We start from the raw sequence: 22,097 nt of genomic DNA, 5'->3' as shown, positions 1-22,097 counted from the left end.
GGGGTTTGGGGTTTTTTTCTTCCTTAAACACAGACCTAGTTGCAGGAGGCTGCTCACTCATCTCAGGCTTGCCAGGAAAAGTGGTTTTCTCTTTTCTGACTCTGTCTGTGGATCTTTATTTTGATATGAGTTCTGTAAAGATGTGTTAATAGAGTGTTTTCTTGTGTCCTGCAAGATGATTATTTTTTGTGTGAGATTCCCCATTAAAACATGGAACTCAGGCACATGAGGCTTGCTCCTGGGACACCTCACAGCTGGAGCCACGATGGCAAAGCAAACTGCCTGGGGAAAGCTGTTGTGGGACTGGCATCTGGCTGCCCAGGAGCATGAGCAGCTCTGTCTCTTTTCCCAAAATCCCGTGTTTTTCTGGGATTGCTTTGTGGCATTCCTGGCCCCGGGGGGTGGCAGTTTGTACCGCCGAGGAGGCGCTGCCTATTGTGTTCCTCAGCCACTCGAAATGGGGCTGATGTGTGTTGCAGCCACGCTCCTCTGGAGCTTTCCCAAAGGGGAAGAAATATTTCCTTTTCAAGTTGAGCAGCACGGAGCCAAGGGATGGAGCAACAGCCTCTGGAGCTGGGCTGTGGCCATGAGCACCCTGTCCTTGCCAGCCTCTGGGGGTGTCACTGTCTGTACCCTCCTCCTGGCATTTCCCAGGTGTTGGAAGTGTTGGTTTTTCCCTCTTTTGGGGTAATAATTTCCTGTGTTTGGTGAGCTGAGGTCAAGGAGTGGGAGGAGAGCTGGTCTGCAGCTGTACTGGAGCATCAGGGTCCTGGGGCTGTGAGTGGGCTCTGTGTTTATTCGAGAGCCTGAAGTGACTCCTTGTAGAGAAGTTTGGTCAGGATTCCTGGAAGGGCGTGCAGGGATCGGGTGGTTTCTGTGGTGTGTGCCAGTCAAACTGGGAATGCACAGAGAGCTCCTCATCCCCTGCTCGGGCTGGTGGGACCAGAGTGGCCTTATGGTGTGTGCCTGCAGAAAGAACTGGGGTTTGTAAGGCACAAATATTCAGGGAATTCAGTGCTCCCCATCCCCGAGCACCTGAGAGACTCCTTGTCCAGGAATGGCTCTGAAAATCCAACGGGGGAGCTGTGCACTGAGGGAAGAACCATTTAAATTTCCTGTATCTGTATTAAAGCATTGCTTTCACTGTAAAGGAACAGTCCACAGGATGCTTTTCCCCTAGTCTGTCCCTCGCAGGGATTATGGACTTCCAGCCAGGGGCTGTGTGGGTGCTGATAGGAGCCTCTGGAGCACCAGGGGGGAAGCAAACAAACAAACAAGTCTGGAGGAGGGAAACGATTAGCCGAGCCTCAGCTGGTTGTTTCCCCTCTTGAATGGCTCTCTTTCATCAGGATGTGTTGGGACAAGTGCTTTTTCAAGGCAGGATATCAGTGGAAGACACAGTGTTCCCTAAAAGCCATCCAGTTCCCGGGGAGCATCGGCAGCCGCGATTCCTCTGCTGCTCTGCTCCTCTGACCTTTTCTTTGCCTTCTGCTGGTTTTTTATGGGTTTAGAAGCAAAAGGATGTGAGTTTTCCAGCTGGTTATGAATCTCTTCGATTTTGCTGACTTCTGCCTGACGCTGGGGCCACCACGATGCTGCCGCCGTGCAAAGAGAACCAGCCCGAATTAGTATGTATGGGTTGTGCTTCGGGGCATCTGTCACCCCTGCCGAGGGGATGTTCTTTAATGCCAGGATTTGGGTGCTCTTTAGGAGTTGTTTTTTTTTTAAAATGCTCGGAGTTTTAGTTGTTTACTGGGATTGCAGGGTTTAAAAGGGAGTTGTGCCTTGTGTTTCTCACTGAGCTGTGCCCACAGCAGTTGTGAGGAGTGGCAGAGCGCAGGCAGTTCCCAGAGCGGAGATAAGGGCTGGGCTCGGGTAACGTTGTTGTTACAATGTGGTGTAAACTGTGAGCAGAGAGGCGTTTGGGTGTGTTCCGTGTGGCTGGCACCGTGCTGGGCACATGGAAACCGGAGCTGGTGCAGAGATGGGCAGTGCTGGGGGCACGGGAGGGTTTGTGCAGGGAGGAACGGGAATTTCAGTGGGAATGCAAACCTTGCTCTCAGCAGGCTCCTGGCTTTGCTTTCTGGGTCATTTCCACGCACATGGAAACACAGGAACAAAAATTTTGCTCTGTGAGTTGTCATTTTCCTGGACCACTCACTGCTCCAGCAGCACAGCTTTCCCTTTTGCCTGCAACTGGGAATATTCTGCTTTATTGTCACAGATTTCCTGACTGCAGGAGAGGAGAACATCTGTCAAGATGTATCATCAGAGCAGATCCTGATAACTTTGGGAAGGAGCTCTGCTTTTTCCAAGGTTTTTCCTGCTGTAGAAATCCTAGTCAGTACTTTGAGATCAAAGATCCTTTAGGGTAAAACACTGGAGTAAAATACCCTATTTCAAGATTTTTTTTTGCTTTCCAAAAGGAAATTTCCCCCAAAGTCTCAGGGTGGGAATGCTGTGAATTATCTCCTGGTGCATGATCTAAGCATTCCCTGCCTCTTGTGAGTGCTGAATATCCCATACATTGTGTGGGGGTCGCTGCTGTGTGTCACTTCTGGCCTTTTTTAACGCTTTCCTGTGAGGTCTGGGGTGAGAAGGAAGCAAGGCTCTTCCTGGCTGGCTCTGGAAGGAGCCACATTCCCATTTGTTCCCATTTGCAGCCGTGGGTGCCGTTATCCCGAGCCAGGCTGAGCTTGGATCCTGCTCAGTCCCAGCCAGTGAGGTGAGGGGGGAGTGCTGGAATCCTGGGGGAATGGAAGTGGAGAGTTGTTGGGATGAGAGTGTGCTTCTCCTGCTCTGTTTTATTGATCTTGTGGAGCCTGAAGTTCAGGCAAAAATTTTAGTTCACTTTTTAAAAAGTGAACTCAAAATTTGAGAAATCTTGAGTTTAAACCTGATCCAGATTTTTCTGGGAAATTCTTGAAATTCAGTTGAAACAGGAGGAAGCTTTTCCTGGGAATCTGGGCTGTGTTCTTAAGAGATTAGAAAATCTGAAATGATGTGAATTTCATGTCTGTCCTCACAAAAATGCTGAGATAGAACAGAGCATTGGGAGCATTACCACTCACTCCTGCCCCAAGGCAAAGACCATGGGTAAAATATGGAATAGATGAGTGCTGGGAGCAGTGACTCCAGTGGGAGATGAGTGCTGGGAGCAGTGACTCCAGTGGGATCAGTTGCTGCAGCATAAGGAGCTCCTGTGTAGCCCAGTCTCATAATGGATATTTCTGTTTAGTGGATGCAGACAGTGATTAATGGTGAGCATGGGGTGGTGGAAAATTGGGCTTTGGAGCAACAGATGGCTCTTGTGCAGTTTGGGGAGCAGAGCAAACACATCCCAGGCAATTCCTGAGCAGCTGAAAGGTGCCTCAGGAGACAGGGGTTTCCAGCCATGTGGGAAATGCAACTTCCCTGCTTCTGGCCAAAGCTGCTTCTGAAGGATTTCTGAAGTTCTCATGTGATACCTGACTGTGCCGGTGCTGTTCTGCCTTCTCTCCTTTATGCTCCAGTCCTGGGTGTCATTTCCCTCTGGAAATGTCACTGTGTTTGCCCAGACTCTGTCCCAGGATGCTGATCCAGCCACAGCAGAGCCAAACCTCTGCCCCTGTGCTGGCTGTTTTCCCTTGAGGGTCCAGAGCTGTGTCTTTTCCCTTGGGATGTGCAGGTTCCACCTCCCGTCCCCTTTAAACCTCCACAGTTGCAGGTTCTTGTTTTTGCATTCCAGAGAAATGTCAAGAACTGCAATCAGCAGGAAGTGATGGGCTCAGAACCTGCTCTCCAGTCCATTGCAGGTCTCAGCCTGTAAAGAGTCCAACCCTTTGCTTCTTTTGAGTTGCAGAATTGTAGAATCAAGTGATAAAGTCATTTCCAGCCCATGACAGCTCAGGCGAGTATCTCCTGCAGGGGCCAAGTAACAAACCAGTGCTGGAAAATGACAGATGAATAATCCATGAATAATCCCAGAGTCATGCTGTGCAAGTGGCTGTGGCAGAATCCTACTATTTTAGTGAGGAAAGCACTTCCTTTCCCAGATATGCACATTTTGCTGCTCTTTCCTTTCAGCTGACTCCTGTGTGGTTTTTGTTTTTTATTTTCCAGCCTCAGCGAGAGCTTTTTCATGGTGAAAGGTGCAGCTCTTTTCTTACAGCAAGGAAACAGCTCCCAGGGCCAGAGAAGCCTCCAGCATCCCCACAAACATGCAGGTAAGGATTCCATCCCCTCTAGAGATCCTTTTTCCTTCTCATCCACAGGGACAGGTGGGTGACACCCCAGGTTGTCCTGCTGAGCCTTGTACAAGCTGCTGAACAAACCCAGGGTTTCAAATTACTGATTTTTTTTATTGGGATCATTGAATTTTGGTTTAAACTTTTATCATTCTTTTGGAACTGTGACTGGAATAGAAACTCTGTGCAAATCATGGCATTTTGCATGGCTTTCTTTAGGCAGGGGAGCCTGTGCAGCCAGAAGGGCTGTGTGGAATATCTCTCCCTGTTTTCCCCAGTCACAGAGGAGGAAATGTCACTTGTGCTGCAGTGAGTTAATCTTTGCCTTGTGGCAGGGCTGAGTCACAGAGCTCAGCACCCCTTGGGCACTTGGGGATGTCCTGGACATTTCTCCAGGGGCTCTCCCAGCCTCCAGTCATCTGAAACTTGGGACTTTTCACTTTGGAACTTCCTGTTGCTGGTTTTGTTTGGATGGTGCTGGTCAGAGTGAGGAATGTTTGATCAGGATTTGGCTATCTGGACAGATGGACATTTGTTTGCTCCTCATATCCTGGTTTCAGGAAAACCCCCTTTCCTGTCAGCTCACCACAATCTGTTGGAGTTTATTGTGGTTTAAGAACAGGCTGTCCTGCTTCCCCCAGTCCCTTCCAGTTGCCAACTGGTGGTAAGAAATGGCAGGGAGTGGTGTGGTGAGTGTGCACAGAGATTTGGATGCAGATAAGGGCATCCAGGGAAGTTGATTCTGCTTCCCCAGAGTTTGCACCCTCTGCCTTTGGCACTTTGGGAATAGGTGGGTACTGGGCAATAAGAGCTGGGATTTGGGGGCATTTTGAGAGCAGGAGCCTGTGGGAAAGGCACAGTGTGGTTCTGTGTGGTGCTGCTCAGCAAACACTCCAGCACAAAGGGGGTGTTTGAGTGCCAGGCTTGGCTTTGGGTTTCTTTAACTGTCAGCAATTCCACATACCCAGCAAACAGCCTACGGAAGGAATTTTATCTCCCATGGAAAGTTATGAGTGCATTGCTGAGTTATTAGATGGGAACTTGGTTTGTTTTCCTGTAGATTCCTTGTTCCTTTCGTCTGCTTTCCCCAAACAGAAATGTACCCACAGCACTGGAGCTGAGGGGACTCAGTGCATGAGCAGAGCTTGGAGACAGAAGGGCTCCATCACCCAAACCAGCCCATTGCTGCAGCCCTTCCCTCTGGAGGTCACTCCTGCTCAGTCACACCCTCTGCAGGGCTGGTGGGGCTGATCCCACCATGCTGGGGGTGATTCACAGCTCAAAGTTGTTCTTTTCTCCTTTGTTCCTGTTTTTTTTAATCAGAGTTTTTCCTCCTCTTCTCCTTCACCTGTTCTCATGGCCAAATCTTTCTGTCCTCTGTAGGGTGCTGTGACAGGAAGAGAATCCCCTCTTGTGCCAGGCACAGGTGGTTTCAATTGATTTGGTGGCTTCCAAATACTGCAAAGATTGGTTCTCACCCATCCAGGGAATGCCCATCCAGGAATCTCATTGCTCTTGGTGCTCTCTGGGACAGCAAAGTTAATTGACCTCCTTAATTAGTATTTTTTTACTTAAAAAAATCCAATTTCTTTAAAGGTCAAGATTCTGCTCCTAGTGCAGCAGGAGCCCCTCAGTGATGATTGCTGTGCTTTCTGTGCAGGTGACTTGCCCCAGCACCTGCAGGTGATGATCAACCTCCTGCGCTGCGAGGACAGGATCAAACTGGTAAGGACAGCTGCATTTTCCTGCTCTCTTTTCTCTTGGAAGTGTTTGCAACAGACCTGTAGAGGAGCAGGAAAAGCATTGGCAAATCCTGGATTTCAGAGCTGCCTTAACTCTGTGCTGGTTTCCAGCCCTACCTTTCCTGACCACTCCTTTTGTCCTGGTCCTTGTGTCCAGGTGTGAGCTGGGTCAGGGAGCTGCTCTGCCTGAAATGGGTTGTTGTGTTGGATTTCATTTTCCATCCAGCAGGAGGAGAGACAGGACCTTGCTGGTTCTCTTGGACACTTTTAAGTCAGCCTTGAAATTGCATCAGCTGGGCTGGGCTGTCTTTTGAAGAAATCTGCAGATAAAAATCTGCTGTAAAAGTCACTTCTCTGCAGAGAAGTTGATGCCAGTTGTGCCTCCTGCAGGACTGAGCTGTTTCAGTGAAGGTTTGGGTGTGGGAGAAGCCTGCCTGTTTTCAGTTCAGTGCACCATCAATGTTTTTACACTTCCTGCTTGAAACTTCAGAACTTGGGTTACATTTTGTAGCGTTTCCCCAGCCTGTAATCTCAGCTCATCTTCCCTCACCAAAACAGCAACAAGCCTTGCTGTATCTTCCATACTGCACTAAACAAAGCTTTTGGGGGTAGTGAGAGTTTCCAAAGGCTCGTGCAGCAGTGGCAGCACTCATGAGGCAGAGGTGCTTTGCAGGCCGTGCGCTTGGAGAGCGTGTGGAGCGACCGCGTGCGCTACATGGTGGTGGTGTACAGCAACGGGCGGCAGGACACCGAGGAGAACATCCTGCTGGGAGTGGACTTCTCCAGCAAGGAGAGGTAGGTCTGAGCTGGCAGCCAGGCAGGATAGGCTCTCTGGCAGCACCAAACTGTCCCCAGGCAGTTGGGTTACCTGCAGCTGCAGATTCCAGCAAGAGAAAGGACACGGGGATTGTCACAGACACATTTTATGAAAAATTCTTTCCTTAGGGTTTTTTCTCCTGAGAAGCTGAGAGGCCTCAGGAACAAAATGTAAACAATTATTATCTGCTGCTGTGGAATGCTGTTACTGGGCTTGCAAGGGTCTTTCAGGGTGAAGAGAGAGGCAAGAATCTTGACCTCATGTTTCAGAAGGCTTGATTTATTATTTTATGCTATATATTACATTATAACTATACTAATAGGAATAGAGACAGACATTCGCAGAATGCTAGCTAACTAAGAATAGAAAAGGAATCAATAACAAAGTTCCGTGTCCAGGCAGAAAGCAAGAACAGCTCTGCCGTGAGTGGTCAGTAAATCCAAACATCCACAGAAGACCAATCACGGATCCACCTGTTGCATTCCACAGCAGCAGATAACCATTGTTTACATTTTGTTGCTGAGGCCACAGCTTCTCAGAAAGGGGAAAAATCCTAAAGAAAGGATTTTTCACAAAAGATGTCTGTGACAGAATGCAACAGGTGCATCTGTGATTGGTCTCATGTGGTTGTTTCTAATTAATGGCCAATCACAGCCCAGCTGTCTGGACTGTCTTGGTCAGTCACAAGCCTTTGTTATCATTCCTGTTCTATTCTTAGCCAGCCTTCTGATGAAATCCTTTATTCTGTTCTTTTAGCATAATTTTAATATAATATATATCATAAAATAATAAATCAGCCTTCTGAAACATGGAGTCAGATCCTCATCTCTTCCCTCATCCTCAGACCCCTGCAAACACCACCACAGGGGATGAGTCTCTTTCAGCCTCTGTGGAATCAAAGGCTGTGGCATCCACCTCACCAGTGGGAGTTTGCTGCCTGCTCCCTGCAAAATGCTCTTGCAGACACATTTGCAAAACTGGAACTCATTCTCTCCCCCAGACTCCAGTGTGTTGATGGAATGATGCAATGGAGCTGCTTTTGTAGTAGCTTTGTTGCCAAATAACGTCAAAAAACAATACTGCAGAAGTGGCTCCAAAAGCAACAAACAACTGTGTCAGCAACGAGCTGTTCCTTTTGTCTGACTGATAAGAGCACACAGTATTTGGAAAAGCAAGTGAAATATTTTGTTATTGCAGCCTCTCTCAGATTATTCCAGTTCTGGTGAGTAAACCAAGGCAGAAAAGCTCTTGGCTCAGGGAGAAGGGGCTGGTTTGGCAGAGCTGGAGGCAGAGGCTGGAGCTGCCAGGCTGCTGTGTGTGCTCTCCCAGGATTTAACAAGCTGCCCTGTCCTTGTGGTGCAGCCTCTGTGAGTTTTGCTTCATTCTGGAAAACCTCAGTGGTGGTTTGCCCTGGAAGGGGGGAAAGGGAAGCTTTGCACAGCAGAGGGATCTGTAGGGAAGCACCCAGCTGTGCCTTCCTTGTCAGATTATTGTCATTGGCTTTGATGCTGCTCTGAAATTCCCATGTGGCATTCCCTTGGTGTGCCACAGCAGGGGAGGTTTGCCATGTCACCTCCACTCTGAAACAACCTTGCATTAATTGGCTCCTGGTGATTATTGATGTGAGGCAAGAGGAAGGATGGATTTCTGTTGCTGTCTGCATCCCAATTTCCTTTAAAACTTGAATATCTCAGTAGCTTAATTATTTATGGCTGGAAGTTCCTGGCCTTCATTATAGCAGGGTTTTCTTGCCAGATTGCTTGTCTGAACTGAAAGTGTTCTTTTGGGTCAGATAAACCCCTAAAACCCATTTTCATCTGTTCCACCTGTTCAGTGATTCTATGGAGCAATCACCACAAGTTATCACCTTGTCAGACCTTCAGACTTCAGCTTCCAGTTTTATTTAATGGCCTGAAATATTACAAGAGATTACTAGAGCAAGCCTTGAGGATTTTAAAAATTAAAGAGTATTAATAATTTAGGCTATTGGCATGACCACATTGTGGCCTATATTTAACTTCCTGTCTCACCACCTCTCTTCCAGTAAAAGCTGCACTATAGGAATGGTTCTTCGCCTGTGGAGTGATACTAAAATCCATCTGGATGGGGATGGGTAAGAAACCACATTGAAAGGATAAATGTGAATGTCCTTCCCTACCTGGGGGCTGCTCTAGCAGAGATTCTCCATCACCTTGCAAATGAAGTGCCCATTTTGGATTCATGGCTGCAGAGTCCTCTTATTCAGACAGTGAGTTCTTGTCTTGCTGCCCTCACACTGCTCCTGTGGTTCCAGGGAATGCTCTGAAACCCCACTGAGGACTGGAGCTGCCATTCCTGGCAGCCTCTTGCCATTCATACTTGGGAGGTTGGAAAATCAGTGAGAGAAATTCTCATCCTGATTCTTTTGGCCTTTGGGTGCCCCAGTGCAGTGGCTGTTTGTAGAGAGCAGGTTGGGGTGCTGAGAAAAGCAGTTTTAACTTGATTTTCCCTCTCTCCATCAGTGGCTTCAGTGTGAGCACTGCAGGGAGGATGCACATCTTCAAACCTGTGTCAGTGCAAGCCATGTGGTATGTGAGGGGCTGGGATCAGGGAGACACTCTTCTTTCTGTCATTAAATTTTAAAAAATCAGCTGCATTTTATCTTTCTCCACAATGGGTATTTAGTGAGCTGCAGCAGAGATCTGCTTCCCTGTGTCAGCAGAGGGGCTGTGAGAATCCTGATCCCAAAGCAGGATCTGCTGCCTCAGTTCAGAGCAGCTCTGTGTCCTTCAGCAGGGGGGGTGAATAAATATGAAGGATGAGCTCAAATTCCAAGAATTTCCTCTCTGCATGTTTCTCTCACTGGCTGACAGAGGAGGTTCAGGGCCCATTGCCAGCCTGTGGCATTCCCAGTGTCCTGCCCCATTCCTGGGGTTCCTGGTGCCCATTCTCCTTCCAGCTCCTGCCACCCCTCCCCTGTGCAGAGATTCCAAACCTCTGAGCCAGCAAATTCCTCCCTGAAGAGGCTGCTCCACGTGGAACTGCATCTCCCTCTGCCTGGGCAATGCTCTGTCCCCTTGGAGCCTGGAGAGATCCCAGTCCCTGCAGCATCTCCTAGGGAGGAGATCCAGCTGTGGAGAAGGATGTTGTGCTGGGGATGGTTTGGTACAAAAACAAACAAATCTCCTGTTCCTGTCAGTTTTGAATTTGGCCCCTCCTGCTGCCAGCCCTGGATGTGGTTGATGTGTTCAGTGCAACAGCTTCGGAGTAGAGCCTTAAAGAAAGGAAAAATTGAGGGGGGAAGGAAGGAAAAAGTAATGTTAGAATTTGCAAAAACAAATTACCCAATCTGGGCCTTGTCCCTGGAGCCTGTCAGGGGCCAGGAATGCTGGTAAATATGCATCAGGCTCCTTGCTGGAGGTGGCTGGAAAATTGTCCCTGTTCTTTATCTTCCTTTGGCTGTACAAGTTGGTTCGTGATTAGATCCCACAGCGACTTGTGCCTCCTTCTTCCCTATTAATTAGGAGAAGATTTCAGCCCCTGCCACAGCCCTGCTGTGAGAAGCCCCCAAGGTGCAGTTTGTGCCTCTTTGAGCTCTGACACCATAAATTTCCTGCTTTCAAAGAGCAAACTGCAACAACTAATACTGAAAACCACTTTTCCTCTGTGAAACTCTCTCAGATCTTGCTTAGTCTGCTCACAGCTGCCCAAATCTCTTCTCCCACCCTGCAGGTCTGCTTTACAGATCCTCCACAAAGCCTGTGAGGTTGCCAGGAGGTACAACTACTTCCCAGGGGGGGTGGCCTTGGTGTGGGCCACCTACTACGAGAGCTGCATCAGCTCGGACCAGAGCTGCATCAACGAGTGGAACGCCATGCAGGACCTGGAGTCCACCCGCCCCGACTCCCCTGCCCTCTTTGTGGACAAGTCAGTGCAGCATTTTGTTTGGAAAAGTTTGCTTGGCTCATGAAGGAAATCTTCCCTTCTCCCTGTTCTTCCTGGCTTAGTTCTTTTCTGGGGCTGCAAAAGAGAATTTGTGTGAAATAATCAGACCGTAAACTTTAGCTTGTGATATAGTGTATAAACACCAACAAACTGCTTTTTTTTTAAATTTTTGTCATTATTCCCATAAAAATTCCCTTTAAGCCAAGCCTTTCCCCTCACCCCTCAGTGCTGTGCAGGTGCTGCCAGCCTGGATTCATCCTCTCCTCCTCCTGTTCCTCCCCAGGCCGACGGAAAGGGAACGAACGGAGCGGCTCATCAAAGCCAAGCTCCGGAGCATCATGACCAGCAAGGACCTGGAAAATGTCACTTCCAAGGAGGTAAATATCAAAAATTCTCACTCTTGTTCTTTCCTGCCAGACTCCCTCTCTAGAGAGTGGTGAGCAGGCACCACATGCCTGAGTGTCCCTGGCTTTGGAGTGTGCATTTCAGCCGTTCTGTGAAGGCTCTTCTCTGGCTTTGCTGCACCTCCCTCCTGAGAAATCAGGATAATCCCAGCATCACAAGTGTCTGTCAGGACCTTAGTAACAGCTGGGTGACTTTCAAATTAGATTTGAAGGTTTTATTTCCTTTCTTTTTTCCTGGACAAATGTCAGAGGACCTTGTAGACAGCATTTTGCTGGTGAGTTTATGGATGGAAAATCACAAATCAAGGCTAGAGCTCGTTTGGATCCATCCCCCAGGCTGGTGTAATCCATCCACCCACAGTGCAGACGTGATCAGAGTGGGAATGGTTCTTTTTGGGGTGGTTTTTGGTTTTTAAGGGAGGCTATTAACATGCAAGTGGTAGGAGGAAGCTGAGAACATGTCTGTCTGTGGATGTGTTCACTCCTTCTGCAGACAAGCTCTTGTTCTTTATCTCTCAAATTACTATTTTTAAGGAGCAGGTACCCCAAAATACTTTTTTCCCCCAGATGTTATGTGAAGCTTTATTTACAGCTCCTTAGTTTGGGGATTTAGGACACCAGGATGCCAGGGCAAGGGACAGTGGTTTTAAATTGCCAGAGGGGAGGGATAGATGGGATATTGGGAAGGAATCCTTCCTGGTGAGGGGCTGGGATGGAATTCCAGAGAAGCTGGAGTCCCTGGAAGTGTCCAAGGCCACATTGGAGCAACCTGGGATAGTGGAAGGTGTGGAATGAGATGAGCTTTAAGCTCCCTTCCCACACAAACCATTCTGGAATAATTGGAGAGATGCCGTCTCCAGAAGGCTGAGTCCCTGTTGCTGTTTTTAATGAAAAAGTGAGAAGTGTTCTGCAGGGAAGTGCCCAGAAATGTTTCTGTTGGACACCAAGATTCCAGTGCCATCCTTTGTGTTTGCTCTGCAGATCCGAAACGAGCTGGAGAAACACATGAACTGCAACTTGAAGGAATTCAAGGAATTTATAGACAATGAAATGCTGCTGATCCTGGGTCAGATGGACAAACCATCCCTGATTTTTGATCATTTGTACCTGGTGAGTGGCAGGAGCTGCAGGAGAGCTGTGCTGTGCTGTGTCCAGTGCTTTGCCACTAGATGGAACTCCAGGCAAAACCAGGCTCTGCCTCTGGAACAAAGACTTCCCAGAGATGAGCACTTTGTGCCCATTGGGTCTTTTTGTTGTTGTTCTGGATTGAGTCAGAGGAATTGCTCGTGTTTCAGGGCAAAATCTGCTTTTTAAAAGTTTAAAGCTTCCTCTTGTGAAGGTCTAGGGAGAATCCAAGGTGTAACTAACCCTAGAGTTTCAGGATTTTCCTGACTTCTCATGTGTGGCATGTCTGGGATCACAGGTGTATTCACTTTGTTTCCCTGAACTGTTTCTCCCTGTGTTTAAAACTGCAGAGTGGGCAGGGGCAGGGATTTGGGATGAGCTCAGTCTCACCCTGGCCTAGAACTAACTGTGGTGAGTTGTGCCCTGGTCCCTCCTTCAGCAGATCCCTGCCCCTCAGGACAGGACATCAATGCCCCATTCGTGTCTCAGAGGCTGTTCCCAACATTCCAGTCAGCTCAGGAGGATGGCTGGTGCTGGGGGATTGCAGAACCTGAGGGAAAGGGGCTGTTTTGGGGTCCCTTGGAAATGTGAGTTTGTGGCTGTTGCAGGGCTCTGAGTGGAACGCGTCCAACCTGGAGGAGCTGCAGGGCTCAGGGTGAGTACTGCTCCTCCCACTCCAAACCCTCCACTGTGTGCCTGCCATTCCCCCAGGACCCTGGAGAGGACATTTGCAGGCTCTAGAGTCGATTTTACCCCTCAGCTATGTGGTAACTTCCTACCAGCAGCTGTGTGGAGAAATCTCTTCAACCTCAGAGAGTGAAAATTACAAAACTTGTCATTGCTGAGGTCCATCAGGATCTCCATCCCCCAGTGCTCCCAGTGCTGTGCCAGGTGGGAATTCTGCACAGCTGCCTGTGGATGAGCAAACTCCTCCTCACCTGCCTGGACAGGCAGCTCCAGGTGTCTCTCCCATCCCCATGGTGCTGCTTGGCTCCATTCCCTGCCACACTTTTTGGATCAGGAGAATTCTGCCCATAAATATTTGCTGCTCACTCAAGGCCTGCACCAGCCTTGCTGTAAGGAACTGAAATTCTTCAGAATTTCAGCACAGCTGAAAATGTTTCATTTGGAGTCCTTGGGAGCAGATGTCTGCACATCTTGGGACAAGGAAATCAAGCAGAGTGTTAATGATTGTGTCTTGCATTGGGATGTGCAGTGTCCAAAGGCAAAGCTGGACAAATTCTGAGACAAATATCCTGTGTCCTTATTTTTCTCAGTGATAGGAGGTGATAAATCAATCTGGGCATTCATTCTCGGGTACATTGTTATCCCTGCTGTGATATTTGGCAGGAATCAAGAGATACCATGTGACTCTCATGGTTTTGGTCAGAAAGAAGGGGAAGGGATGGGATTGCAGCTGGAGATGGTGATTCCTGGGCTGTGTTCCCAGATGATTCACTTCTTTTTGCATCTCCAGTGCTGTGTGGCACAGCAAGGAGTTCCTGGTTGGGTTACACACACTCAGAGACAATAAATGGGATAAAATAAATTTCTCCCTCCTGTGCCCAAGGTGTTTGGACACTTGGGATGTGCTGGCAGTGAGAGGTGGCAGAACAGCCCCTGTGTGCCAGGATTTAAGAATTAGGGCTTAGGCAAAACCTTACAGCTCATGTTGGGTTGGATTGCATGGATTCACAGTGTCCCTCAGGGCCTGTTTGGTGACCATGGCAGCTCAGGGTGTCTCTCCTGGTCCCACAGCATTGACTACATCCTGAACGTCACCCGCGAGATCGACAACTTCTTCCCAGGCCTGTTCGCGTACCACAACATCCGCGTGTACGACGAGGAGACCACGGACCTGCTGGCACACTGGAACGAGGCTTATCACTTCATCAACAAGGCCAAGTGAGTGCTGGGACACCTGGCCCTGGGGAGGGCACATCCCAGCTCTCTGTGTCTCATCCTGGACCCTCACAAAGCCACAGGAACTGCAGGCCCTTGGCATCATCATTCCAGTTCCTGGAGCTCCCTCGTGCCCTGTCCCTTCCTGGACTGGCATTAACCTGTCCTGGCCCAGCATTTTTGTCACTACTTTGTTTTGCTTCCGAAAGGAAATGAGGATGTTTCCTCTTCTGGAGATGTTCTGGAGCTGCTCCAGCTGTGTCTGTGTTGGACCTGCCCCAGCTGTCTCTGCAGACAGAGCCTGTCAAACCCTGTTGAACCTCTACACTCAGCCTTTTCCCAGTGATCCCAGTATCCAAAGACTTGGATGGAGGCAGGAGGCTTCGTGGTGGTCTCTGAAATGAATGAGACTGCCAGTCTCTACCTCCCAGCTGTTCTGGAGAGGGGTTTTTCTCCTGGTCCTCATCATCCCAAGCATTCTCCCCCTCCAGAGCTGTGACACAGAGTGGGCAGGTCACTGTCCTGTGACCGTGTTCACAGGGGTCTCAGGTTGAGGGAAGAGACAAGGATCTGACTCCATGTTTCAGAAGGCTTGATTTATTATTTTATGATATATTACATTAAAACTATACTAAAAAGATAGAAGAAAATATTTCATCAGAAAGCTAGCTAAGAATAGAATAAGGAAAAATGATAACAAAAGCTTCTGTCTCGGACAGAGAGTGTGAGCCAGCTGACTCTGATTAACCATTAATTACAAACAACTAACATGAGCTAATCACAGATCTGCCTGTTGCATTCCACAACAGCAGATAACCATTGTTTACATTTTCTTCCTGAAGCCTCTCAGCTTCTTAAGAGGAAAAATCTCAAAGAAAAGATTTTCCATAAAAGATGTCTACGACACTGTCCCTCTTCTGGTGAATCCACAACAAATCCATAACCGGTGACATGGGATTTATTCTCCTGTTTGTCCTGCTGCAGGAAGAACCACTCCAAGTGCCTGGTGCACTGCAAGATGGGCGTGAGCCGCTCTGCCTCCACGGTCATCGCCTACGCCATGAAGGAGTTTGGCTGGTCCCTGGAGAAGGCCTACAACTACGTGAAGCAGAAGCGCAGCATCACGCGGCCCAACGCCGGCTTCATGCGGCAGCTGCTGGAGTACGAGGGCATTTTGGATGCCAGGTAAGGCTTGGGGTGAGGGGGAAGGAACGGAGCTGGTTGTGGGTAACATCACGAAGGATTGCTGGATCTCTGTGGGGCTCTGTTGCTGTCATGCCCACAGATGGGTGAGGGATGTGGCCTGAAGGGACCCTGGGCCAATCGTGCTTTTCTTAAACCTTCCTATTACAGCGACTTGATGAGGGTCTTCAGGGTGAAAGAGATGGACGAGAATCTTGGTTCATGATCAGAAGGCTGGATTTATTGATATATGATATATAATACATTATGACTATACTAAAAAGAATAAAGAGAGAAGTTGCAGAGGCTTGCTAAGCTAAGAATAGAATCTAAAAACAAGAGAGTTCTCTGTCACTGTGTTCTAGAGAGCTTGCCCTGTGATTGGCCCTTAATTGTACTCATGGAACATGAGCCAATAACAGGGGCAACCTGCTACACTTCACAGCAGCCGATAACAATTGTTTACATTCTTCTTCTGGGGTCTCAGCTTCTCAGAAGGGATAATCTTAAAGAAAGGATTTCTATGAAAAAATGTCTGTGACATCTTCCCTGTGCCAGGCTCCCTGCGTAGGAATTAGCTGGGAGAGCTGCTCTGGTGTAATTCAGGGAGGGTTTCTCCATGCTTGGGAAGCACGTTTGGGTTTCTCAGCAGTCAGTGCTGCTCAGCACAGCATTGTTCTTGTTTTATGAGGCAGAACTGAGCTTGGGCCATTCTGGAGGCAAAGTGTTCGTGATTGTGTGCCAAGCCCAGGGCTCTGTCACTGCAAGGGCTGTAGTATTTATCTTCTAAGGACAGAGGAGAGAATTCTGTCCCCTGGTTCAGCAGGAGCTGTGCCATGGGACGTGCAGAGCGGTCAGTTTGGGGTGTTGTGCTCTGTGAGGGCTTCTGTGCCCTGAGGAGTCTCCCAAAGTCTGATCTCACCCCAGCTGAACTCAGGGAACTGCTCTGGAATGGGCAGGTGGGGAGGAAAATATCCTAATGCTGAAGGTGGTTTGTGCACGTGGGATCTCAAGTCTGGGCTGTGGAATGGAAAAAAGCTCCTGGCACTGGGCACCCTGCAGGGCAGTCACTCGTGTCCTTGTCCTCTCCCCAGCAAGCAGCGCCACAATAAACTGTGGAAGCAGCAGGCAGAGAGCAACCTGCCCCAGAACACCGATGGCACCACGGGCTCGGGAGACTTCTTACTGGAGAGCTTGGACATCGACCTGGAGAACCGCCTGGCTGACCTGGACATGCCTTCCCAGTCCGCCTACCTGGACAACCGGGCCAGCTCCGAGGGCTTCGGGTACTGCTTCCGCCGCCTCTCGGACACGCTGCTGGAGAACAAAATCCCCGGGGACAGGGAGGGCTTCTTCCACATGGAGCAGCTGGAGAGGGATGCCCTGGTGGGACAGCCCCCGTCTGCACCTTCCCAGGGGAGGCTGCTGGAGATGGAAAAGGCCCCGGAGAGAGCGGAGCCGCTGGCAGAGCTGGGCGGCTTCTGTGAGAAAGAGGCAAAGAAGAAACAGGACTTCAGCCCCAGGAAGGGAAGGATGGTCCTTGGGGAGCCAGGGGAGGATGGTGTCAGGGAGGAAAACCCCATGGAGAAGTGGAAGCGGCGTTTGTCCATGCACAAGGAGGAGAGCAGGCTCAATAGGGAGAACTTGAATAACAACAACAGCAAAAGGAGTTGCCCAGAGGATTTTGAGGTGCGTATGGAGGTGAGATGGAGATGATTGGCATGGCTGACTCTGCTGCAAGTGAAACTGCTCTTGTCATCCTCATAGCCCAGTTTCATTTGACTTGGATAAAGCCTTTCATTCCATGATGAGCTTCTCCCCTTTCGAGGCGCTTCTCACCAGGGCTTTGCTTGCCCGAGCTGTGGATGTAGATGCCAGAGAGTGCCCAGTGAGTGCCCTGTAAAGTGCTGTGGGCAGCTCGCTTGCATGACCCTCGCTTGGCACGGTAGGTATTCCTTGGAGACACTGTCTGCTGGGAAAGCACGTGGCTTTAGTTCCTGCTGCAGGGCCTGAGGTGGAAATGGGCTTTGTTCCAGATCTCTTTGGCTGTCCCACACCTTGTGGGCTGTGCCGGTGTCTGTTCCGTGCTCGTTGATCTGTCCCTGTTTTCTCTCCTGCAGCACGATGCCGTGTTTGGGATCCTCAGCAAGGTGAAGCCTTCCTACCAGTCCTGCACTGACTGCATGTACTCCTCAGCAGGACTGGCCCCCGACCCCTTTGGGGAGCAGTGCGAGAGGCTCGGCGCCGGCGCCACGCGGCGCAGCAGCACCATCTGCACCCAGCCCCCCTTGCTGTCCCACCTGCGCTCCCACCTGATGGAGCACCTGCCCAGCAGGGCACCCCCCGAGGAGCCAGGCAGGACTAAACATAACGAGGCTCCGCTCCCTCTGGCACCAGGGGCTGGGGATGTGGAGGTTGGCGCGTGCAGGGCACCGGATCAGCACTGCGGCCTTTTGGAGAGAGGGAAAGATGCGCCAAAAACCCCCGAAAAAATTCTGCTGCCCAGGAGAAACTCCCACTGTGACAGGAGCCTCCTTCACGCAGAGGTGGTGAGGGAAGAGTCTCTGACCAGAAAGGACCCCAGACCTACCAAGGACGTGAAGTACCTGTTGTTCAGCAAAGACTTGGAAAAGCCGAGCGCCAACAGTTACTTGATGCAGCACCAGGAGTCGCTGCTCCAGCTGCAGAAAGCGGGGTTGGTCAGGAAGCACACCAAAGAGCTGGAGCGCCTCAGGAGCCTGCCCTCAGACCCCTCAGTGCTGCTCAGGGACAGCCCCCTGGGCAGGGTGGACTCCAGCATCGTGGAGGAAAGCGAGGACTTGATGGCCCATCCTGGCCTTGTGCCTCTCCTGGCCCCAGCCCAACTCGTGGCCGGAGACGCCGAGAACGACGTGGAGAAGCTGGGGGTGAAGCGTGTCCTGGAGGGGATCTCTCAGAAAACCTCCACACCAGCTGGGTGTCGCCTGGAGCACACGAGCAGCTTCACCAAGGACTTCCTGAAGACCATCTGCTACACCCCCTCCTCCTCCCGCAGCTCCAACCTGACCCGCAGCTCCAGCAGCGACAGCATCCACAGCGTGCGGGGCAAGCCCGGCCTGGTGAAGCAACGCACGCAGGAGATCGAGACCAGGCTGCGCCTGGCCGGCCTCACCGTGTCCTCACCCCTGAAAAGATCCAATTCCCTGGCCAAGCTGGGGTGTCTGAACCTGTCCTCCGAGGACTTGTCAAGCGACGTGGACGTGGCCACCATCACGGACTCCAAGGAGGCCGTGTCCAGCGAGTGCTCCGTGCTCTGTGAGCCCCCGGCGAGGGGCGCGGACGGCGCCTCCAAACCAGGGCTGAAGCCCCTGGCTGGGAACTTGAAGAACACACTTTGGATGGGCAAAAGTTGATGCCTTGCTGGGGGGGGAGGGGGGCTGGATTTTGGGGGTTTGCAGAATTTATTCATTACACCAGTGCTGTTTTATCATCTGACTTGCAGCAGCTCATCTGGTGCCACCTCCTCGTCCCCTCTTTGTGCTCGGAGAGAGGAGGGAAGAACGACGATGGGTCACAATGAAGGGCACAAGGGAAGTAAAATGTGTTGCATGGCTTAGAGGAGGACTTGGTGTGTGACTTGCCTGTTGTCCTGCAGGATACTCTTCCTAGTACTGTTTGCCAAGTGTAATAATGTGGATTTGTGTGTGGTTATGGATAGATATTTGTATCTCTATCTATATCTAAAATGCTGAAATATTCTGTTTCAAAGACTCAAAATAATTATTCATTACTTCTTTTTACAGAACAAACACAAGGCTCTGTTTAAACAGGGCACTTGTGGAAAATCCTTAAAATGGTGACACGCACACTACCTCTGTTCTTGCTGGCTTTTTGTCCTGGTTTATTGTTTGGGGCTTTTATCCAAAAGGCTTTTCCCAGAATTCTTGCTGTTGTTTGAAGGAATTCCTTTAGCTGCAAAGGCCTGGAGGAGTGTGGACGCAGAGGCTTCCCCAGGCCTTGCTGGGAGGTGACAGTGCTGAGCTGTCCGTGGGGACCCGATGTCACCCTGGCTGTTGCTGTCACAGGTGTTGTGTTCTTGGGGTGTTTTGCTGTCGTTGTGGTTGGTGTTGTCCCAGTGCTGACAGAGCCTGGCCAGTGGTTGCCTGTGGACCCTCGTGATGTGAAGCTGTGTCGGTGTCGTGGGTGCTCTGGGGACCCTCTGTCACTGGGTGTGGGTGACATGAGGTGGCCGAGGAGGGGTGGCTCTCCTGGACCCCAGTAGGTGACAGAGTGTCTTTTGTGGTTGTGCTGTTGGTTTTGTAGGATGGTCCCTGCGCCCGGGGAGCTGCTGGAGGAGTCCTGGGTGTTGTTTGTGGTGGCATCAGGAGTTTGGGTGCCACAGCCAGGCTGGGCCTGTCCCAGAGCTCACAGGGCTGGGGGAGCAGTCGGACAGAAACACGGACACGCTCTGAGAGAGGGGTGTTGGAGGAAGGCTGGGCAGCCTGTGCTGTCTGTGCTCTCAGTCCAGTGTTGCCCCCTCCTGCCAGGGCTGCTGCTTGGATTCCAAAGGGAATTCACATTTTCTGTGAATAGTTTTGGCAACCAGCCTGGTTGAGAGCTGCTCTATGTGAGCCTTTGCTGAGTCCAGGGGGAAGATCCTGGAAAGTGAGCAGGGGATGTGCTCCAAACCTCTGATCCCATCTGAGGCCTTGTGCCTTTGGGTGATGTTTTGAAGTAGATTTGGGGGATCAAAGAGGTGGATTTGCTCACCCTGGCTGTGAGTGGGAGTATTCCCACATTTTAAAATCTCCATGGAAAGGCTTTCTTGCAACTCCCCTCTGAAGTGGGGCAGAGCCAGGCTACAGCAGCTGCCCTGAACTGTATTGATTGAAAATCCAGTGTCTTGAGGAAGGGAGCTGTGCATTTTCCTGCCCTATATGCCTGGAGTTCCCCTTTTCCCCTTAAGCATAAAGTCCTGCATGTTTCATTTGTGTGAGGGATTGTAGGGACAGGCAATCAGTGAATAATTGTCCCTCCTGAAAGAGTCTGAATTTGATTTGCACTTGCTCCACCCGGGAGTGCTGGTGTGGAGCAAAAGCTGCTCTGGGAGGGAAGTTTTGGAGGAGCCTCTGCTTGTCTGGGCTGAGGCAGCGCTGGGTCGTGCTCAGGGCAGGATGAAACCCCACAAGCCAGGGCCGGATCCATTCCCTGTGTTTGGATCATTTTTATCCTCCTGTGCACCCAGATTCAGATTTGGGAAGGGGCAAACGGGAGGCCTGGGGCTGTTGGGTACCGCAGGGTCGGAGCAGCACCTGGGGAAGCTCCGTGTCCCCTCCCCGGGACAATTCCACCGTCACCCTCGGCTCGCCAGGGCTGCCCACAGGTTATTGTTCTGTGTGTGCTGCCGACCCTTCCCATCCCTGCCTGGCTGAGGGAAGAGGTGCTGGGAACGGTTTTGAAATGAGTTTGGGAAATTCCGTGAACCGATAGAAGCGAACATCTGATTTCCTTCCTGTTTCTCGAGTGCCTGCCGGGTTCTGCCGCGTCCATCCCGCCGCGTTCCGGGCTCAGCTCGGCACCCTCCGCCTTCCCCCGCTGCTGCTCCCGCCTGGCCCTGGCTGGATCAGCCCCAGGCTTCGCTCCGGGCCCGGGGCTCCCTCCCTGCGTGCCCGGGGTGCGGACACGGCTCGGTGGGAGCTGCTCCGGGAGCTCCGCGGTGCCATTCCCAGGGGGTTGTAGCCAAACTCCCCCGTCCCGTAGGGTTTGTTGCATGACAAGGTTGATGTGCTTGTCCTCCCCACGTGTCGTACGTGTCCTTACGATGGAGTGCCTTACTCATAGTTTACAAACACTGTGTATCTGCTGAGCTGTTGGACTCTGCTGTTTGCTGTTCTCTAGGGAGTTTTTGGTGCTTTTGGTGTTTCCGATGGCGGTGAGGCCGTCCCTCCTCCTGTCCTGCCCTCCTGTCCCCGCCGAGCTCCGCGCTGCTCACCTGCTACCGCTTCCCTCTGCTCTGGGCATGGCAGAACCGAAGGGCTCCGTGACAGCCGCGGTGCCAGCGGCTGCTCCCGGTGTCCCCATTTCTTATCCCATTTATCCCATTTATCTATGCATCGCTGCCGGAACGCGGGCGGGGTGTGCAGGGACACATCCATCACCGACCACGCTTTGCTCGGCAGACCCAAACCCCGTCCCGTCCTGCCAGAAATCCTGAAATGCACAAACCGGTCCCTCATTCCCGGCCCTGGGGGTGTCGCTCCGTGTGGCAGCAGTGCCGGATCTCCCGGAGCCCTTCCCGTGCAGGGTTTGTCCCGGCCGTGTCACCGAGCGCTGGGGACAGTCCCGGGCAGTCCCTGAGGAGGGGGTGAGTGATGTTTAGCTGTTCTGTGCATTGCTGTACTCCATAACAACGTTCCTTTATTCCATGGTATTTCTTATCCCAATTTTATATGGAAATCTGCAGGATTTTTGTACTGTATGCCCGCGGGAGGGATGCATCATGCACTTTTTTTTTTTTTTTACTTTTGTTTGTAAAAATTGTCCTGGATATTTTATGTTCATCTTCTGAGGAAAAATAAATAAACTTTTTTTTTTTTTCCTAATACAAATGAGTTTTGTAGCTTTGTTTGGAGGTGGGGAAGGAACAGACGGTGAAGAGGGGGAAAGAAAAGGAAAGAAAAGGAGGGAATGGGATATATCTCAGATGTCTGCCCTGTGTTATCACTGCTCATCTATCCTGGCTCTGCTTCTCTCATTTTTGGGTCCTGGCTGTTTTCTGGTGCTCCTGAAGGCTGGA

The 22,097-nt window shown here is 50.7% G+C and overlaps 1 protein-coding gene across 1 annotated transcript in view; it reads left to right on the top strand.

Annotated features, from left to right (window-relative positions):
* SSH1 (slingshot protein phosphatase 1) overlaps positions 1 to 21,892 on the top strand; it is a 34,968-nt gene extending 13,076 nt beyond the window's left edge. Inside the window, exons 3-15 of the mRNA XM_059485385.1 lie at positions 4,102 to 4,205; positions 5,887 to 5,951; positions 6,642 to 6,763; positions 8,830 to 8,898; positions 9,287 to 9,352; positions 10,497 to 10,691; positions 10,993 to 11,086; positions 12,095 to 12,223; positions 12,847 to 12,893; positions 13,997 to 14,143; positions 15,125 to 15,325; positions 16,417 to 17,011; positions 17,443 to 21,892. Coding sequence (XP_059341368.1) covers positions 4,102 to 4,205; positions 5,887 to 5,951; positions 6,642 to 6,763; positions 8,830 to 8,898; positions 9,287 to 9,352; positions 10,497 to 10,691; positions 10,993 to 11,086; positions 12,095 to 12,223; positions 12,847 to 12,893; positions 13,997 to 14,143; positions 15,125 to 15,325; positions 16,417 to 17,011; positions 17,443 to 18,714 — 3,106 coding nt within the window. The 3' untranslated portion in view covers positions 18,715 to 21,892. The remainder of the gene's footprint in view (positions 1 to 4,101; positions 4,206 to 5,886; positions 5,952 to 6,641; positions 6,764 to 8,829; positions 8,899 to 9,286; positions 9,353 to 10,496; positions 10,692 to 10,992; positions 11,087 to 12,094; positions 12,224 to 12,846; positions 12,894 to 13,996; positions 14,144 to 15,124; positions 15,326 to 16,416; positions 17,012 to 17,442) is intronic.
* The last annotated feature ends 205 nt before the right edge of the window (positions 21,893 to 22,097 follow it).

This window comes from Ammospiza nelsoni, chromosome 18 (genome assembly GCF_027579445.1).
Source record: "Ammospiza nelsoni isolate bAmmNel1 chromosome 18, bAmmNel1.pri, whole genome shotgun sequence".
NCBI classification, from domain to species: domain Eukaryota; kingdom Metazoa; phylum Chordata; class Aves; order Passeriformes; family Passerellidae; genus Ammospiza; species Ammospiza nelsoni.
The sequence above is the reverse complement of the archived record's forward strand: the minus strand, read 5'-3'. Positions and strand labels throughout refer to the sequence as shown.